This window comes from Castor canadensis, chromosome X (assembly GCF_047511655.1).
Source record: "Castor canadensis chromosome X, mCasCan1.hap1v2, whole genome shotgun sequence".
Lineage (NCBI taxonomy): Eukaryota > Metazoa > Chordata > Mammalia > Rodentia > Castoridae > Castor > Castor canadensis.
The window spans coordinates 127,165,641-127,184,215 of NC_133405.1; the positions used below are offsets into that span (position 1 = coordinate 127,165,641).

The 18,575-nt window shown below is 37.3% G+C and overlaps 1 protein-coding gene across 3 annotated transcripts in view; it reads left to right on the forward strand.

Annotated features, from left to right (window-relative positions):
* Positions 1-823: 823 nt before the first annotated feature.
* Scml2 (Scm polycomb group protein like 2) overlaps positions 824-18,575 on the forward strand; it is a 93,783-nt gene continuing 76,031 nt past the window's right edge. For all 3 annotated transcript variants that reach the window (XM_074062393.1, XM_074062394.1, XM_020152201.2), the window contains exons 1-4: positions 824-934; positions 9,959-10,004; positions 12,215-12,280; positions 17,779-17,849. In XM_074062393.1, coding sequence (XP_073918494.1) covers positions 9,983-10,004; positions 12,215-12,280; positions 17,779-17,849 — 159 coding nt within the window. In that variant the 5' untranslated portion in view covers positions 824-934; positions 9,959-9,982. The remainder of the gene's footprint in view (positions 935-9,958; positions 10,005-12,214; positions 12,281-17,778; positions 17,850-18,575) is intronic.

Sequence of the window (18,575 nt, forward strand, 5' to 3'; positions counted from 1 at the left end):
AACAAATCTGAGGCTTGCTTGAAAAGTAAATCATGAAAATTTGGATTTTACTAGCTTTAGATTTACTTTTTCAGTTCAGTCTCCTTATTTTCAGTTTCCTAGGCAAAATTAATTGATCATAATGGAAGATACTTATTCATCCATTTTCTCAGTCAACAAATATTTATTAAATTCCTAATACGTGCAAGACACTTCCATACAATGTAAACAAAATAGTGATGGTCCAACCTATATTAACATTATTAAAAAGTAGTCTGAAATTTATTTTGGCAAAAGCGGAAAGCAGGAAGGACCATTTTAACGCAGTTTTTCTTCCCTCTTCATTCCTTGGTGTGATCTCTTACCTGAGTTACTGGTTCCTTCCTGGTGACGCTCTTGGACTGTGAACAAATTATTTCTCCCCTGAGTTAATGTAGTGCTGCTTTTCCCCTGCTCCTCCAACTTGAGTCTCTAGCAAAGCGCCCGATTTTGGGGGTAAGTAGCTTAGGAGTGTGTGGTGGCTGGGAGTCTAAGGCAATGGCTAAGGGAAGCGGGTTCCCGGATGGAACTTGCGAAGAACTGGGGCCTTGGGCTACACTGGATTTTTTTTTTTTTTTTTTTTTGGCGGGGAGGGATGAAGGAAAACTGACATGGGTTTTCTCAGGCTCGCAGTGCTACTGCCGGTGCTTTGGTTGGCAAGGCTGCTGGGTCCCCAGCTCGGGCCTCGCACGCTGCGGCGGTCATAGGGGCGTGCTTGCGGCAACTGTAGGGCACGTGGGGCGGCCGCGGCGGCGGGGGGGGGGGCGAGGGGGGAGGCGGGGCGGCGGTGGCGGTTGCGGGGCATGCGCGGCTCCGCGCGCGGCTTCTCAAAAATGGCGGCGGCAGTGTGAAGCCCGGTGCCGGCTCGCGGGACTAGTGTGAGAGAATTTCGTTGCTCTCGCTTTCGAGACCCGAGGTGTGTGGTGTCCCCGGGCTCCGTGAGGAGCGGAGAAACTGAGCTGTAGTGCATGGACCTGATTGTTGTCCGTGAGGCGGGCTGCGGGGAGCCTTACGCGGCGAGTCCCGTGCGAGGAACGCCCCCTCACTGCCCACTGGGTCCCTCCTCAGTTCGGCCTCGCACCAGGGCGAGCTTCACCCCTGCGGCCACGCTTTTCCCTGTCCCACGGAGCGTTCTCTGCGGACCGCCTCAGCCGCTTTTGCGCCGCCCCTCACACTTTTGCCCCTCGAGCCCCTTCGCCCGCCGCAGGCCCATCTCTCTCTTTGGCTTTCGGAAGCCGGGCCTCGGTCCTTCAACCGTTGCCTCGCAGGCAGCAGGGACAGCGCCCTCCCCAGCCTCCCGGGGGTAGGTGGGACCCGGTTGGGGTTTGGGGGCGTTGTGGGTGTTGGGCGGGGCTGAGGGACAGGGGTGACTTCGCGTGGGTCTGGGTTCTGAGGGACCGGGCGCGTTCCTCAGGACTTGTGAAGTAACTTTTGGATTTGGGGAGGGACTGTCAGCGTGGAAGGATGCGCCTGTGGCCAGTGCTAGGTGCGCGCCTTAGATCTCCTGGCGTGGACAGGGGTGAAGCGGGACAGGAAGGCGCGGCAGGTCCCAGGCGAGTTGCGGGGGGGGCGGGGTCCAAGTTTCTTGGGGGGCCGCAAGGCGGCAGCGGTCGTCCTGCCGTTAAGGCTGGAGTATAGGGACCACTGCTGCCTTCTCTTAGAAACTGCATGAAATGGTTCCTTAGTTTTCTAACTTTTTCACCTGAGTAGCGCTTGTGCTTCAGTCCGAGCATGAAGAGCCAAAGGGAGAAAGGGTGTAGGAGAATTTGAGCGATTTTTGCACCTTGAGTTGTACAAAGCTTCCAGGGCTGAACTGTAATCGCTTCCTCCCCGCTCCCCCATGTTTGGGTAGGTCAGGTGTTTACTTACAGATTCACGTTGTAGAGTATTGATATTTTTAAAAAGGTTGTTAAACATTTGTTTCACATCACAAAGTGTGATTTCAACTTGAAATTTGCTTGTTTTGTATTGGATTAACGTTCCTGGCTTACCTGTAAGATGATTTTAGAACATCTTCAGGAAGCAAATGGATTAATATTAGGGGGAAACTGAGGCGGGGAGTAACTTGCTTATGATACATGATTTTCAAAACCATTAGAGATGCCTTCCCCCCTCCCCAAACAGCTTCAGAAGATACTGTATTTTAGTGCCTACAGAGTTGCTCATATTTCTGTTTTGAGGGAAGAGTATTAAAAGATGTGTGTTTATGGAATATAGCTTCCTATGAAGAGCAACCATATGATAACAATATTCATAGATGCATGTTTGATTCTTTTCAATAACGGAATATTCTTCAATAGTAACAGTTTTGTTTCCTTGCTATTTCTTAATTACTTATTAAATAATGTATTTCCAATGATGGATGTTCTTTTAGGGTGTTTGTGGGTTTGTATTTTTAATGGGAGGGATATGAAAATAAGCTTTTGGAAATGAGTCCAATTGGGATTTTGAGAAAGGGGTGAGTTTTTGAGCATTCACTTTATGCCTGCTATAGCTTTATTCATAACCTTTAGAAGTCTGATTTTTTTTTTAAAAAAAAAAGATTGTCAGACACCATTTAAAATGGCTTTGAAATTTTTCAGTAAACATACATATGGTGCAACCTTATAAGCTTCTTAAGGATGTATACCTGTTAACTCCAGATAACTTGATTTGTTTTGGAATTGATAGGAAAAAAAGATTACTGTAGCTACTGCATCATGTGTGAGGTTGCTTTAAAATTGATGATGTTATAAATGTACAAAGAACATTGGAGTTGGTCTTAAAGATGTGGTGTGGTATCAGTATTTCTTATGAGGCAGTTGGTCAGACTTTTTGATTTATGATTCAATTAACACATCTTTCTTAAACACTTGCACTAATTTGTATGGAGTTAATTCAGTTCAAGGTACATTTATTCAGAGCCTGCTATATGTACTAGTTGCTGAGTATTTAAGGCTTCTCACCAGTACATTCCTGGATATTTCAAAGTTACAGCTAAGAAAATCATTATGAATGTAGAACAAATACTCCTTTTATTTAACGTACAAACTGAGTGGATATTTTTGTCACAATTTTTAAGCAAAATTCTGGTTGTAACCACAAATTATTTCTGACCTGTGCAATCTTTGTGCCTTTTTTGTTATCATTATATAAAGCTACACACGTTTATAAGAGATTATATTGTGGGTCAAATAGATAACATTGGTGTTAGGCTCAAGAGAAAAAATTAGTTGCTGCTATAAAATGAAATCAGTATGGGCACTGGAGATTTTTTTTTTTTACTGCTAAACTACATGTCTATGAGCAAGTATAATTGAGTTATAACTAGATTTTAACTTACTAATATTTTAAAGCATTTTCCTTTTTTCAAAATATTTTTAAAATCTCTGAGCTCAAAAATACATAAGGGTTATGATGGTCAGCTACAAACCAGATTTTAGCTGCCTGCCTGTTCCTCCCAGATGCTTCCTATCACCCTTCTTCCTGCCCCAGTTTCTCTTCTGTTGCTGTCTGTTTCAGAGTCAGTGAAATGGTCAGGGTAATCCTATGCTGTCTCACTGAGAAATAATTGATGATGGTAAAGTGCCTTGAAAAGGCTTAGTAAATGCCAACTCTTTTGAATGAAAATAACTTAGTCCCTTGTTCCATTTAATGAAGATCCAAATCCCAATTTCAAAGCCGAGTTTTAGTTTGAACTCTTGGGGGTGGGAGAGGAAAATTTCACTTGAGCATTTTATTGCCCATCTCTTTGGGTTGAGTGGAATACTAGTGATGGATGCAAGAGATCCTCTTATTTGAGTTGTTAGTCACCTCTAGTTCTTTTTTTGCCAGGTTACCCTGTCTGTCCTTTTCTTCCCCCTTTATGCCAGCTCTGGTCTCAGTAGGGTTGTTTGTAGAAATCTGAGCTCATTTTCTCTATTAGCTTCCCTCTGTGCGAATCTCATTTCCTCATAGTCATATTCCTGTTTTTTTAGAACATATAAGAACAAAGAGATCTCTGCCAACTATCAGAGTTAGAGCAGTTAGTTGTATTAAGAACATTAATGGGTCTGGCCTTTCCAGGAGGTATTCTGTGGTTTAGAGTGAGCAAATCAATCACCCCAAGAAGTTTAGAACTATCATAGATGTCTGAGAATTAGTATATAAATGTCTTATAATTTGATGTGATTGTTGATTGTAGAAACTGAAAACTTGGAAATGTTGAGAATTGCCAGTGTTGTGAAAGATTAAACAGGGAAGTTTACGTTCCCTGACTTGGAGTCTTAATATTCACAATCCTTTTATCTTGGAGAAATAAATGAAAGAAAGCAATTCCATTTATCTTAGATTTAAAATGGTATAACTTATACCATTATATAATTTATACCATAATGGCATAACATACTATTTATATAAATAATTTGGTGTTAAATGTGTTTTGCAGGCTTCAACCACCCTAGATTTTTATTACTCTGTGCATAGAAATTTCTTTACTGTGGTAACATCTCATTTGTAAATATATAACAAGTGGAGGTTCTTAAAGCGGGATAACTTGAGAAAATTTCAGAGCCCATCTACGATATGAAATGAGCACATGTTTTCATGAGAAAGGCCTTTGTGGTTATTTTTTGCCTTTATGTTGTCAAATATAAGTATACCTTGGCAACCATAGAAATAATAATGCTGATAGCTTTTATATTATGATTTTATTAAACACATGTCCCTAAGCCTTCTCTTACTTTGATTTTTTTTGGGGCATGTGATGGAAAGGTTTTAACTTAAGAAACGGGGCTATCTTACTGTGTGAAAAGTGAAAGGTCTTTGGATCCATAGAGATTATATGATGGTGCTCTTCCTCTTAATTTCACGATCATCAGACTTAGACTTGATGAATTCATTATTTAAAGAGTTTAAAAAAATAGAATAAGCTTGTTGAGTCTTTGTATGAGTAAAGTTCAGGGAAACATTTGAAGATAGAGAACATTTGACAACCTACTACTTGTGACTTGTGTTTATGGCCATGGCTCTGCCCCTTCCTAGGTTTATAGGAGCAAATTGTTGTAAGAGCGGAAAGAGAGTGCCCACCTTTTGTGGTAATGTGCCATTGTAAACTTAGGAAGGGACAGATACATTGCAATTCTAGAGCATACCTTGAGGATACTTTCTTTTCTCAGGGAAGTTGGTAAGTTTCTCTTGGCTTCTTATCTTAAGAACACACATTTGATTTTTCTCATCCTCTGTTTCTCAAAAGGATTAGCTGGAATTCCAGATATAAACAGCTGTTTGGTATGTACCTTCTAGCCTTGACATAGTTATTTAAGAGTTTGTATTGGCAAAGTCCTTTTTGTTAATATTTGGTTAATTTTCCTACCTTTCACTAATGTTAGCTGGTTTAAGATTTTGATTATATATTTTTAATTTAAACACTGAATCAAAATTATGTTTCTTAAGTTCTCTTGCCTCTGAATATAGTTGTCTTTTTTTCCTTTGAAAAAATGTCAAAGTATTATTTGGAGCATTTTTAAATATACTTTAAAAATTATTTGAAAGTAATATCAGTAATGCTTAATTTTTAACTAACATGGTAGTTTCATAAATCTGTTCAAATGAAACAGTGTCTTTATGGCTGTTATTGAGAGAATAATATGCAGTGATTTATATATTGCTTGGTTTTAGATTGATTTGAAAACTCTGAGATTTTTTTTTCATGTTGAGATTTGGAGAAGTTATAAAAATAATTAAATGAGTGATTTCCCAACACCTGCCTCATGTTTGAGGTATTGTCAGGGATGTTTAGTTTTCTGGTCACTTTAGATTGTGGTTTATTGCATGCTTTTCTGCAGTCTGTTGTCTAGTGGGAATTGTTGTTGTCATCATTTCCATTATTTCTTATAGGGCTGGTGTTAGAAACCATAAATCTAGGCTGTAGTGATAATAGGAACAGGTTGTAACCTGATCCAGTTCTTTTGTCAAAATGTCACACCATGAGCTGCCTGTAGTAAACTGACATGCCCTGCCATTAACTCCACTCCTCCACAAATGTCTGTGGGCAGCAGGTCTTTGGGCAATTAGCCTTGTGGCTGTCCTTTAAAACCTTAGGAATTTACGACTATAAACTGGAATTTTGGCAACCCTTGACTTGTCTTTCATTTATCTGTCTACTGACATGACATGCTTCTTAACTAAATGCATAACTTTTCACATAAATCATTTTAAAGTTGTAAGTGATTAATTATTTTAACTTGTAGGTTATAATTTTTTAGATAACTTAAACATTCTTGAAAAGAGTTGTCTTACTGGATTTGTTTTGACACAGAAAAAGATTAATTTCTAATTTGTTGGGGTAAATTTTACTAAAACATAAGCCTTCCTCCAGAAGGCTTGCTTTGATAAATCTTTACTACCAAAAATACCTTTCTTAATATTGATTAGTCACAATTCAGAGATAGAATTTTTAAATGTAATTGCAACATTAGAGTTTATTTTTTTCTGATTACTTCTATAGATATGTTAGAAAATGGGACAATTTATTATTTTAATGAGTTGTGTGAATTGAATAGGTAATTATGCCATCTCAAAGCAATGAATCATGTCCAGTTCAATGTTATGTTGGCTATACAATGGATATATACGCTTTGTCTATACTTTATTAGGATAAATCACACTTACTATAAGCAAAATCTTAAAAGAAGGGACTTATGTTTGTCACAGGGAAATATATAGCCAGACTGTATTTGAATTAAATCAACATTTTTTGCATCTAGGTATGTGAAGTACTTCTTTTAAACAAAATAAACTAATTTCAATTCATAATGAAAAACTTAAGGATTTGTTTTGTGCATTTAACCCTTGCACAATGAAGGGCATTTTTGTTTGTTGTTCAAGTCTGAAAAGCGTCTTTATAGCAAGATAGATAAAGAAAAAAACCCTTTCCACTTGGGAAATTCCATTAATTGTATTCCATTAATTTTTGCTGAATTGTGTGTATGACTTTCAATCACATATTACAACATTTCCTTTAAAACACCAGCAAATCAATAAATATTTACTAGATGAATAGTGAATGAATGAATGATTGAAAAGAACAGGTTGATCGCAACCTTAACTGGAAGTGAAAATAAAGCAAAATGTGAAATAAAATAAAACAACAAAATTATACTTGTGAACTTTTGTTTGTCTTGAAATTTGTTATACTTTTGATATGCTCAAATATATTGAGATAGGATAAATAGATGAGACAGGGAAATCAGATTTATTTTTAATAAATAATATATTTAATAAAATGGCCAGACTCAAGACATTAGAACCAGGAAGTAAAAACTGAAAAACCAGAGCAGCTAGCTCCTCTCCCATCACATTTTAGATGTTAAGTTACAAGAATAGGGAGATAAAGGAGCTATCTGTACTTGCCTTCCCCTTTGAAATATGTTAAGAAGCTGTTAACTCTTCCACTAACAGGTAAAGAGTCAAAAATCTGGCAAAGTCCTAAAGCTCACCTATTGTCCGTGTGTTTTGGGTAGTCCCAGATCACATCCTCATTTTTGTTTAGCCTGTGCTGGGGTTTGAACTCAGAGCCTCCCACATGCTAGACAGGTCTTTATCACTTGAGCCACTCCCTTTTTTGTGTTGGTTATTTTTGAGATATGGTCTTGTATGTGAATAGGCCTGGACCTCAATCCTGTTTATGTCCCTGCATATGTGGGATGACAGGCACATGTCACAGTATCTAGCCATTAGTTGAGATGGGGTTGTGAGAAGTTTTTGCCCTGGATGGTCTTGAGCCCTTGATCCTTCTGATCTCCACCTCCTGAGTAGCTAGGATTACAGGCATAAGCCACCAAGCCTGGCCTCTTATGTTTTAGAATAATAAACAGCATCCATCTTAGCCACCCACAGCCATTGATTAGGGACTAAGCTAATGATTAGGGGCTGCAGAACCACTTGACCATATGTATTCTGTAGCTCAGAAAGTATAAAAACCACAGATAACCCCACTCCCCCTGGAGTCTTTATTCTAGTTTCCTGTGTAGGGAGCAGGAAATGTTTCTCCCCCTTACATCTCCCCATTTTATCCTGTTACACTAAAATAAACACTTGCTTAAAATTTCCACCTTTTGAGACTTCCTTGTGAGAAACTTTGAAATACTTTTTCACATGTGGATCTCAAGTACCTGTGATTTTGCATGGAAACTGGGAAGCTGAGGGGACCCCCTCATTTCTCATCCAGTGACAATATGATGGAACATTTTTGCAAAATAATATATTTTGCAATTAGATTATTTTGTCAATATGGACTGTTGTGTCTTCCCTTTTTGTGAATATTGTTTTAAAGCACATGTTTCTGTTCACCTGTTCTGCAGTTGGAATTTATAAACCAAATTCTGATATAACATCAATTCTTACTCTTTGCTTGAAAACAATGCCTGTAATACTAACCCATTTATCATGGACCTGTCTTTTTGAGATTTCACACATCCTACAAAGAGATAAAATGCAGAATAAAAATAAAGGTCAGTCAGCAACTGGGAAGGAGAAAGATATTGAAGGTGGAGGATTGCTGCAATTCTCACAGAGCTGACTTAGACTTGTGTGTAAATTAAGATGGTAGATTTGATGTTGTAGGAAGGAACAGAGAACCAACAACAATAGCCACAAGAAACATCTCATCAAAAAAGTAAAACCTCCAACATTCTGGTTCTATATGGTATTGTCTCCCTATCGTTCTTTCAAAGCATGTACAATACATTAAAGCCTTGACTTTAGACATCTGACAAACCTTGGTTAGAGTTATTTCTATTTCAATATTGGCTTTCTGAGCTTGCACGATCAATAGAACTTGATAACTGATAAGAGATTGGACAAAGGAGAGAATCAAAGATGACTTTTAGTTCAGAAAGATTGTAATGCCTATTAAATGTTAAAATAGGAAGGAGAAGGGGAGGAGCTCATTTTGGGTCACAAAAGAGTTTGGTTTTTTAAAATATATTGTGTTTAAGGGGTCGCAAAGCATTCAGGCTGATGTTCATTTGGCTAGATTAGAAATTTTGGCTAGGCGCCTGTGGTGTGTGCCTGTAATCCTAGCTATTTGAGAGGCTGAGATCCAGAGGATCAAGATTCAAGGTCAGACCGGGCGATTCAAGGTCAGACCGGGCAAATAGTTCATGAGACCCCATCTCCAAAATAATCAGAGCAAAATGGACTGGAGGCACACAAATGGTTGAGTTGCTGCTTTGCAAGTGTGAATCCCTGAGCTCAGTCCCACCAATTTTTTTTTTTTGAAGAGAAAGTGGGACTAGAGAGGCTAGTATAGAAGTTGTCTGCATAGGGGTGTTGCATTAGCCATGGAATAGAACAAGATTGTAGTCCATGGACTCGCAAGGAAGAAATGAGGGACTAGAGAATAACATACCTGAGATTAAGAGAGCAAAAATGTCTGACATGAGGACTGACCTTTAACAAAGGGTTCTTTAATGTCAAGGTGAATGAGGATTGAAACACTGAAATGAAGTTTGATGTCTAGAAGATACTTGGGGTCTTGGAAAGCAGTTAAAGGAGAATAATGAAGGTAGAGGCAGATTGCAGAAAGTAAAGTATCCCAGAAACTCTTTTCTCCATGTTATGTATGCTCTCATTGATATTTATGACCATAACCCTGGTCATCAGGAAAAGATTAGTCAGCCTGGTAAATACACCTATGTTGCCTGCATTAAATGCATTTATGAATTAGGATTTTTCAATTTAGGATGGGTTCATCAGGATATAACTTCATTATAAGTCAAGGAGCCATCTGTAACATACTTAATATTTTCTGTACTAATAAAAATTCAGATATTGCCGTGTGTGATGGTGCATCTCTATAATCCCAGCACTAGGGAAACTGAGTTTGGAGGATTTATCTGATACTGTAACTGATCCCTAATATTACTACCCTTCAGAATTGTATCATGCTAAAAGGAGTCATTGCTTTTTTTTCTTTCAGGAAAAAACACCAGAAAGTGATACCATGGGACAAACAGCAAATGAAGGTAAGATTTACTTGTTTAAAGATGGTAATGTTTTTAGTTACTTGTTTGGGATGAATATCTTATTGTATCCTAAACTTTTGAAATACAGCCTTTTAAAAAATAAGAGACATTAGGTGCTTAGAATTGGAATTTTTAGAACTGAATAGCTATTAAAAGTAATTATGTCTTTCTGTCCTAGTTTTAAAAATGAATACAGTGAAACTCAGGGAGGTTAAGTGAACAGGTCATACAATAATCTGTGACAAAGCCAAGGTTGGAATCCAAACCTTCTGGGCTAGGTAGGTAGCTCAGTGGTACTTGCCTAGCATGTGCAAGGCCCTGGGTTTGGTCCCCCAGTGCTGTCCCCCCCAAAAAAAGAAAAAGAAATACAAAAAAGGAATAAATAGAATCCCAATTGTATAGCTCTAATATGAGTGATTTAAAAATGTTTCATCCTGTCTTGCTATAGTGAGAAGTCTGCTTACTGTCCCATGAATAGACCACACTCATTTGTACTTTGTGTTGTATTTTCTTTCCCATTATACGTTCTTCACACATTTGCCTTCCTAAATCTTACTCCTCTTTCAAGTCTTGTATCTCTCATGAATTTTCCTCTGCTTAATTGTTGAGCACTGCATACTATTCTCTAATTGTGTTTGGTTTATTAGTTTCTTAAGTATATTAGTTTAGTGCAGTTTCTACAACTAGATTTTTAGTTTCTCTAGAACAGCAACCATGCCTTTACATTTTTTATTTTCTTTCCTCTTAGAAAGTCATACTGTAGAACTACTTAGGAATGTATGTGTAATTTCTTCAGTTAAATAATTTAAACAGAAAGCAGTCCATATTTCCCTTTCAAGTATTCACATATCTTGAAGTGTCCCTCTGTTAAAACCAGTAAGGAGATCTGTTACCTTTAAAGACAGCATTCTTAAGTCCTTCTTTTAAGAAGCTTATTACTTGACAATCAGTGATAGAAACATCAAATATGTTTAAATCCATGAGTTCGTAATGATTCTAAAAAAACAAACAAAACCTGTTGGCCTTCTGTGGAGAATGTGTGAAATCCCACTCATTATTCTGAAAACTTAATAAAGAAAATAATGTTGATGGTGCATTTGTGATTGGTACCTCAGAATAACTTGAGTAGTTTAAGACAGGAAGTTTCTATAAAAGTTGTCTGGATAATGAAGGATGATAGATTTAAAGTACTCCCGCTTTGCAGCCATTAATAAACTAATGGATTTAGGTAGTAGCCATCCATGCTGTTCATATCACAAAAAGATAATTAGATGTTAGGAGCCTCCTGTTAGAAGTCAACTTACCCTCTCTTCCTGTAAAAAAACCAAACTAGGATCTGATTATACACTTTTGCATTGAAATACCAATACCAATTTAGAGAAAATATATGGGCCAGAAAAATCCAACATCATGGAAAGGGAGTCAGTAAAATCCAGACTGGAAAATTCTAATACCAGCTGGTATTGTCAGGAAAAAATACCAAAAACAAAAACATGGAGGGGAGAAAAAAGAGGAGGAGAAACCTGTAGATGAAAAGACGTTGCAGAGACATATCAACCATTGCTGTCTGGGAACTTTGGAGAAATATAAACATGGGTTATTTGATGATACTAAGAAATTATGATTAATGTTTTAGTATTCTTAAGTTTTAAAATGTCTTTTCAGAGATATACGCTATAGTATATGTGGACAAAATGATGTTCGATTTGGTGTGGTATGAAGGGTCGGGTCCATTGCTAAGTTCTTTAGCTTAGTACAGAGGAAAAACTGCCTAGTCCATTGAATTACATTGCTTTCTAGCTTCCAGTTTTGAACACTCAAACCATCCATTTTACTTCTAGGACATGTTATTTTAGACATTGTGGGGATCAGCTCATTTGGCTTTATTAATGCATTCATTTAAAAAATGTTTGACTGTGCATGCCAGGTCCTATTCTAGGCACCAAGGATATAGGGTGAACAAGATGGACAAATAAGCCCCTACCTCTTTGGAGCTTTCATTTGAATAGAGTAAGGCATACAGTAAATGAGTAAATTACAAAATGCATACTATATTAGAGAAGTGAGAGGACCTATGTAGAAAATGAAGATATTAATCATAAAATTAAAATCAGTTTCTATTAAAAATAGTTTTTGTTTATATTTTTTGAAGTGCTGTTTCAGAGTATTGCTGTGGCCTGAGGTATTGCTGACTATTTTTTTTTTGTTAGATTCGATGAACGTCAAGAAGGAGAATGAAGGGAAAACACCTTCAAGCACATCTTCTGTGCAAAGTGGTAGGTTAATACAACATGATTTTCTCTGCTTTTGGTACAGTAAGCTTGTATAAATATAAAATATAAACAGTAGAAAAGATCAAAAACTTGTATTTTGCTTTGAAATTTTTACTTTTGTTTTACTTAGAGATACATTGATATGGATTAAGTAAAATGATAACTGTGTTTTTTAGTGCAAATTTTACAAAATTATAGCTATCTAATTATTAATTACTGTGTTTACCAATTTGAAATAATTATCATAAAAAAAACCTTACTAGCATTAAAGTACATGTGAAAGTATGTTTTTTTTCAGGATGATAAGACAGTTCAGTTGTTAAGAGCTTAGGCAGGATTTGACAATCTTGTTCTAGAATCCTGACCTCACTTCTTACTGGCTGTGTGACCTTGGGCAAATAACTCAATGTTTCTTAGCTTTTTTTTTTCTTTTCTGTAGCACAGGAATAATAATAGTTCTTACCTCATGGAACTATTACAGTAAAAGAAAATTAATGTAAAGCATCTAATCTGATGCCTAAGCATATAGTAAATAATTCAGTAGTTGTTAACTTTATTAACCCTGAGATAATTTATGATTCATATTTAAGTTCTTCATTGTGAACAGCATGTTTGAACAGCATTAGAGGGACTTGAGATAGAATTTGACACACTGGACCTGCAGCTCCTAAGGAAAATGAGAAAATAAGTCATGCATACAAAAGACTGAATAAAAATATGCCATAGCAAACTAGGCATGGTAGCTCACACCTGTAATCCCACTTACATAGGAAGGAAGCATAAATAGAATCGTGGTCCAGGCTGGCCCCAGGCATAAATGCAAGACCCTATTGCAAAAATAACTATAACAAAAGAGACTGGGGGTGTAACTCAAGTGGTAGAGGGCCTGCCTAGTGAGTGTGAGACCCTGACTTCAACCCCCAGTACCACAAAAAAAAAAACAAACAAACCACCACCAACAAACTATTATTTTGCAAGAGATTTTCAGGCAAATCTCTTTCCCCTTGTCTTTGTGTTACACTTTCTCTGCCATCCCCAATCCTGGAGTACTTCACTCCATGACTTTCTGCTCCTATGTGAAGACTGCCTGTAGAGGTTATCCCCATGGAATCATTGCCTCTCACTGTGGCTGGGCTCTGTTCCCTTAGCTCCCTTTCTCATTGGCCTTTTTCTCCAGCTCCTCCCTCCAAGCCACCTCATCGCCAAGGAAATGGAAGCTGTTAGGTTAGAATGTTCTCATTACTCTCCATCTTTGTTTTGTATAACAACTTAAACAAGGTAAAGTTCACCTACCATATAGTTCATTTAAGTGTACAATTCTACTTCAGTGTTTTTCAGTATGTTCAAGAGTTGTACAGCTATCACCACAATCAATTTTAATACATTTTCATCACTTTAAAAAGAAACCCTGTACCCATTAGTAGTTGCTTCCTATAACACTGATGTAGGGCAAATACTGATCTATTTTCTGCCTCAATAGGTTAATGCAGATCTACTTTCAGTCTGTATACATTTGCCTATTCTGGATATTTCAAATAAATAAGTTGAAAAATACATTCTTAAAGGTTGAACCTAGTCACCTTTTCAAAATTATCAAACTTTTGATTTAAGAAATAAGATTACCTAACCAAGTTAACAATCACATGCAGACATTTCTCAGGCCTAGACTCTTAACATCTCATCTTAGAAACCAGTCAGTGATGGTTCAGAAGTAAGCTCCAAGAGAGACCAGGTTTTGATCTGTTTTACTAACTGGTACATCCACAGTACCTAGGACAGTGCTTGGTACTGGTGACTCACTATGGGAATCTAATGATAAACAGACAAACATGATTCCTGCTCTCTCTGAGCTTAGGAGGCAGATAGATATTAATAAATACCTAATTACAGTTATGATAAATACTGTGAAGAAATGGGTACTGATGATTCAACTGAGAAGCTTCCACTCCAGTTATTTCACCCAGTTTACATAGCTTGTGAACCCAAGCTATCACTGGTGGAAGACATTGATTCTGATTTACTCTGGAGAAGACTACGGGGGCTAATATAGATTATATTCAGTGTGACAACTGGTGCTGGAACTAATGTATGGATTAGAATGGAGTACAGGCCAAATAAGAGAGACCATGGGCATGTGTTGATAGCAATCAGATCACAAAGTTATGTATATACACCTGTCTCGTGAAAAGACCTAGCAGTTCCTAGGCATCTTCTCTAAGAGAGAATGACCCCACCTTCCCATTTTTTAATGAGGACAAGATGCAAAGGCTGATAGGGGCCTTAGGCCTAGTTAAGATTCTCTGACTATTTTGGATCCTGGCTGGGAATTGAGTTGTGGTATTGATATAGATGTGTCAAAACTAAAACAGGAAAACCTGGTCTGTGTGTGTTTCCAGTATCTTATTGGTAGGGTCTCAGCACAGGAGTAGCCAAGATGAACAATTTTATGAAGGCAGACTAAAATTTTTGACTTACGGGAAAACTAAAGCTCTGCATGGTACATAACTACATGTGGTCATTAGCTAGTAATGTGATGGAAAATGAACATATTACAGAGCACCTGTATAAAGGATTTGGTAGCTCAAATTATAGCCTATTAAGACACAAATAGTGGTAGAATTTTTTAAAAAATGTGTTGCTGGGTGTGGTGGCACATGCTTGTTACCCAGTACTTGGGAGGCAGAAGCAGGAGGATTGCAAGTTCAAGGCCAGCCTGGGCTATGTAGCCAGACTATCGCAAAACAAAAAATTTTGTTAATATGATACATTAAGTATTTTCTCTTGTCATTGGAAAAATTTTCAAATGTTACTGGTTTATGGAAGTATGTTAGTTTTATGGGGTATAAATGTGGAAAGTTTTTAGTTGCCCAGTTGTTTTCAATTTATACTGCTTTCTTCTTCGGGTGCCATCTCCTCAATGACATCTAGTCAAAAATTTTTTCCTCATTCATGTTTTTTTAAAATCCTTAACCCTCCCAGTACATTCTGCTCTGGTTATTTTGGACATGGGAGTCTCTCAAACTACTTGTGAGGGCTAACTTTGAATGATGATCCTCATAATCTCAACCCTCAAATAGCTAGGATTACAGGTGTGAGCCACTGTTGCATTGTCCCATTCATGATTTTTTTGTTCTTTTTTAAGATGCTCTCCTAGATGTGGTCCTTTGGTGGAAGGGCAGTACTGGAATTTGAACTCAGGGCCTCATGCTTGCTAGGCAGATGCTCTACCACTTGAGCCACTCCACCAGCCATAAACCTGGGTTTTCTGATTGTCAGGTTAGGGGACCATGGAAACATCTGGTCAATTTAATTTTGGAGCTATGGATCTTAATTTTCACTTTTGACAAAGCTCATTGTGCTAAATTTAGGCATAATTATGTACTTGTTTTTATACTATTTATTAACTTATATACATGCTACTTCATTTAATTCTCAAAAGTACCTGGAACCATATATATTACTTTCCACATTTTATAGATGAAGGAACTGAGGCTGAGAACATGAAATGACTTGCTCAGGGTCACATAGTAAAATACAGCCATACTGGAAGCAGGCAAATCTGACTCCAAAGCTCATATTCTTGACATTCTGCTACATAATGAATTTCAGCACTGTGGTAGTACTCTCTACATAATCTAGAAGCAGAATCAAATCCCATCTTTAGATTTATGGTTAAGTTTTTAAAAAATAAGGTACAGAATGTTATGTCCTGCTTAATACTATATATGATAGGTATATCTACAATATAGATGCATCCACATGTATGTAATGGTTATACACTGAAGATGGCTTTCACTGGCTTGGCAGACTCAGTTGTGCACATCTGTTCCCAATTTCATTGTTGGTAGCTTCATCTTGGCATCCTGTGGTCAATCATGGTTATAGTATTTTATACCACAGAAACCCACAAACACTACCAGCCAGACTTTTTGTATTTTCCAGAAAACTGGCTGTTAAACAGTTATCAGCACCCCATTTACACATTTATGTGTAAATGTAATATCCTTTGAAGGATACAGTAGTCTTCCTTATCTGTAGGGGAACACATTCTAAGATCTAGTAGATATTTGAAACTCTAGATAGTACTGTGGGCTATATATACTATATATACATACCAATGGTAAAGTTTAATTTATAAATTTGACTAGTTAGTAAGAGATTAGTATAGACCTTAGCAACTTCAATATATGATATTTTTCTTAAGTTGAGAACTTTCACTTTTTCACTTAAAGATAATAGCACTTTATGGTTTCTCCTAGACATACCTGAATTACTAGCATTGGAATGGAATTACTCTTGCCCTTTGGGGCCTTTATTAAGTAAAATAAGAGTTATTTGAACACAGGCAGTTTGATTCCTCCATAGGTAATCTGTCAACTGAGATTGCTACTAAGTGACTTAACAGGCAGCTAGCATTGCAGCATGGGCAAAGGGATGATTCACACTGAGTAGGATGGAATGGGATTATGTGAAATTTCATCCCACTACTTAGAAGCACCCATACACTTTAAAACATGAATTGTTTATTTCTAGAATTTTCCATTGAATATTTTTGGACTGTAGTTGATTGTGGGTAACTGAAACCATAAATAAGGGGAGAACTCAGGATAAGGAGGGACTACTATATATCAGAAATTGGTAATGAAGATTCCTGTAGGAAAAGGAACTGCCAAACTCAATATTTTTATATTGAAACTTAATGAGAGTGTAGAAACACCTCATGGTTGATCAGAATTAAACTTTATGAATTAATAACATCTTCAGTATTACTATTAAGTATTTTTCTCAGTCTGGCTAGCATAGTGAGTTGAAGTGTTCAAGCCAAACAAAGTACACTGCTTGCTGAACTTCTCTACCATTATAATATGTCATGAAGACTAAGTGAGAGAGGACAATTTATAGGAAATATAGATCGTTAAAGTAATACCTATCAGTGACCACATTATTGATTGGTTAGCTGCTCTGTTTTATCATCATCTTCTACACTGTGGGTAGAGATCTAATAGTTCATTGAGAATCTTTAGTTGTAAGATTTTCTTCTTTCCATTAAACATTGCAGGGGTACAATTCAGTTAGACCACATAGCTAAGCAGTTACCCTTGAAAAACAAAGTGCCTTCAAATTAATGTGATGAAATTATGCAAACACATTTATCGAATAAATATATTAGAGACAAATGAGTAGACTTTGCCATTACTCTATAAAAATTCCTTTAGTAGTAGTTAGTGTTCACCCTTTTTTTGTGGTGTTAAGAGCTTGAACCCAGGGCCTCATGGATATCATGACTGTAGTCTAGTACTGAGCCACACCCTGGACTCACATTTCTAGAATCACTATGCTTTAGCCCTCAATTCATTAAGAGGTTCTTGGTTGTAATTTATCAGAGCCATTATTATCAGGATGTTATTTTTTATTTCTATGCTGACAATCAAATATAGATCAGAAAGTTTGAATCTGTTCATCAGGAAGTAACCCCTGTTTCATACATGTGTTTTTTCCAGATGAGTTTAACTGGGACATATATTTGAAAGAGACTGGATCTGTAAGTGCTCCTTCAGAGTACTTCAGACAGGTATGTAAAAATTCTGTAGATCTTGTACATATTTATTAAAGGGTGTCTGTGGTTGTTAGGTTCTAGTAGTGTGAGGAGAAAATGGGATTGTGGTAGTGCCATTTAGGAGCCAGATAGTCTGTTTGCATTCACTCATAAAGAATTTATTCTATGTTAGTTGTACTAGGCCCTTATGATTGCCCATCTAGAGAAAAAGACAGACATAAGTAATTATGAAAAGTATGATAACTCTATACTGGGAGGCGTCATAGAAGAGTACCTATTTGAAATGGTTAGAATGAAGGGAAAGGTATTCTAGAAAGAGAAAACATCTGGAGCCAAGGCACATGGTTGTGAAATAATCTGAATATTGAGGAATGGTATGGGGTAATTAGAGCACAGAGTAGATACATGTGATAAGGTGGAATTGAGGTTAAAGTTGTGGAGTGTTCAAACTGTGTTAAGAGGTTGAACTTTATCATAGGCAGTGGTGAACTGCTAGTTGGTCTATTTCAAGGGAAATAGCCTAATCAGATTCTTATTTTAGAGGTTGCATTTGGGTTACCTGGATGTGGGCAGATGGGTGAGACTAGTGGTGGGTATTGTTTTTATGCTGTATATCAAGCCCAGGAGAGAGCTGGGAGAGGTTTTCTTTGACCTTTATAGTGCTGCCTTCTGCCTTCTGCTGTGACTCTTAAAGTGTTTTCCAAGTATTCTGGTGACCATCTTCTTTTCTATAGTTGATGA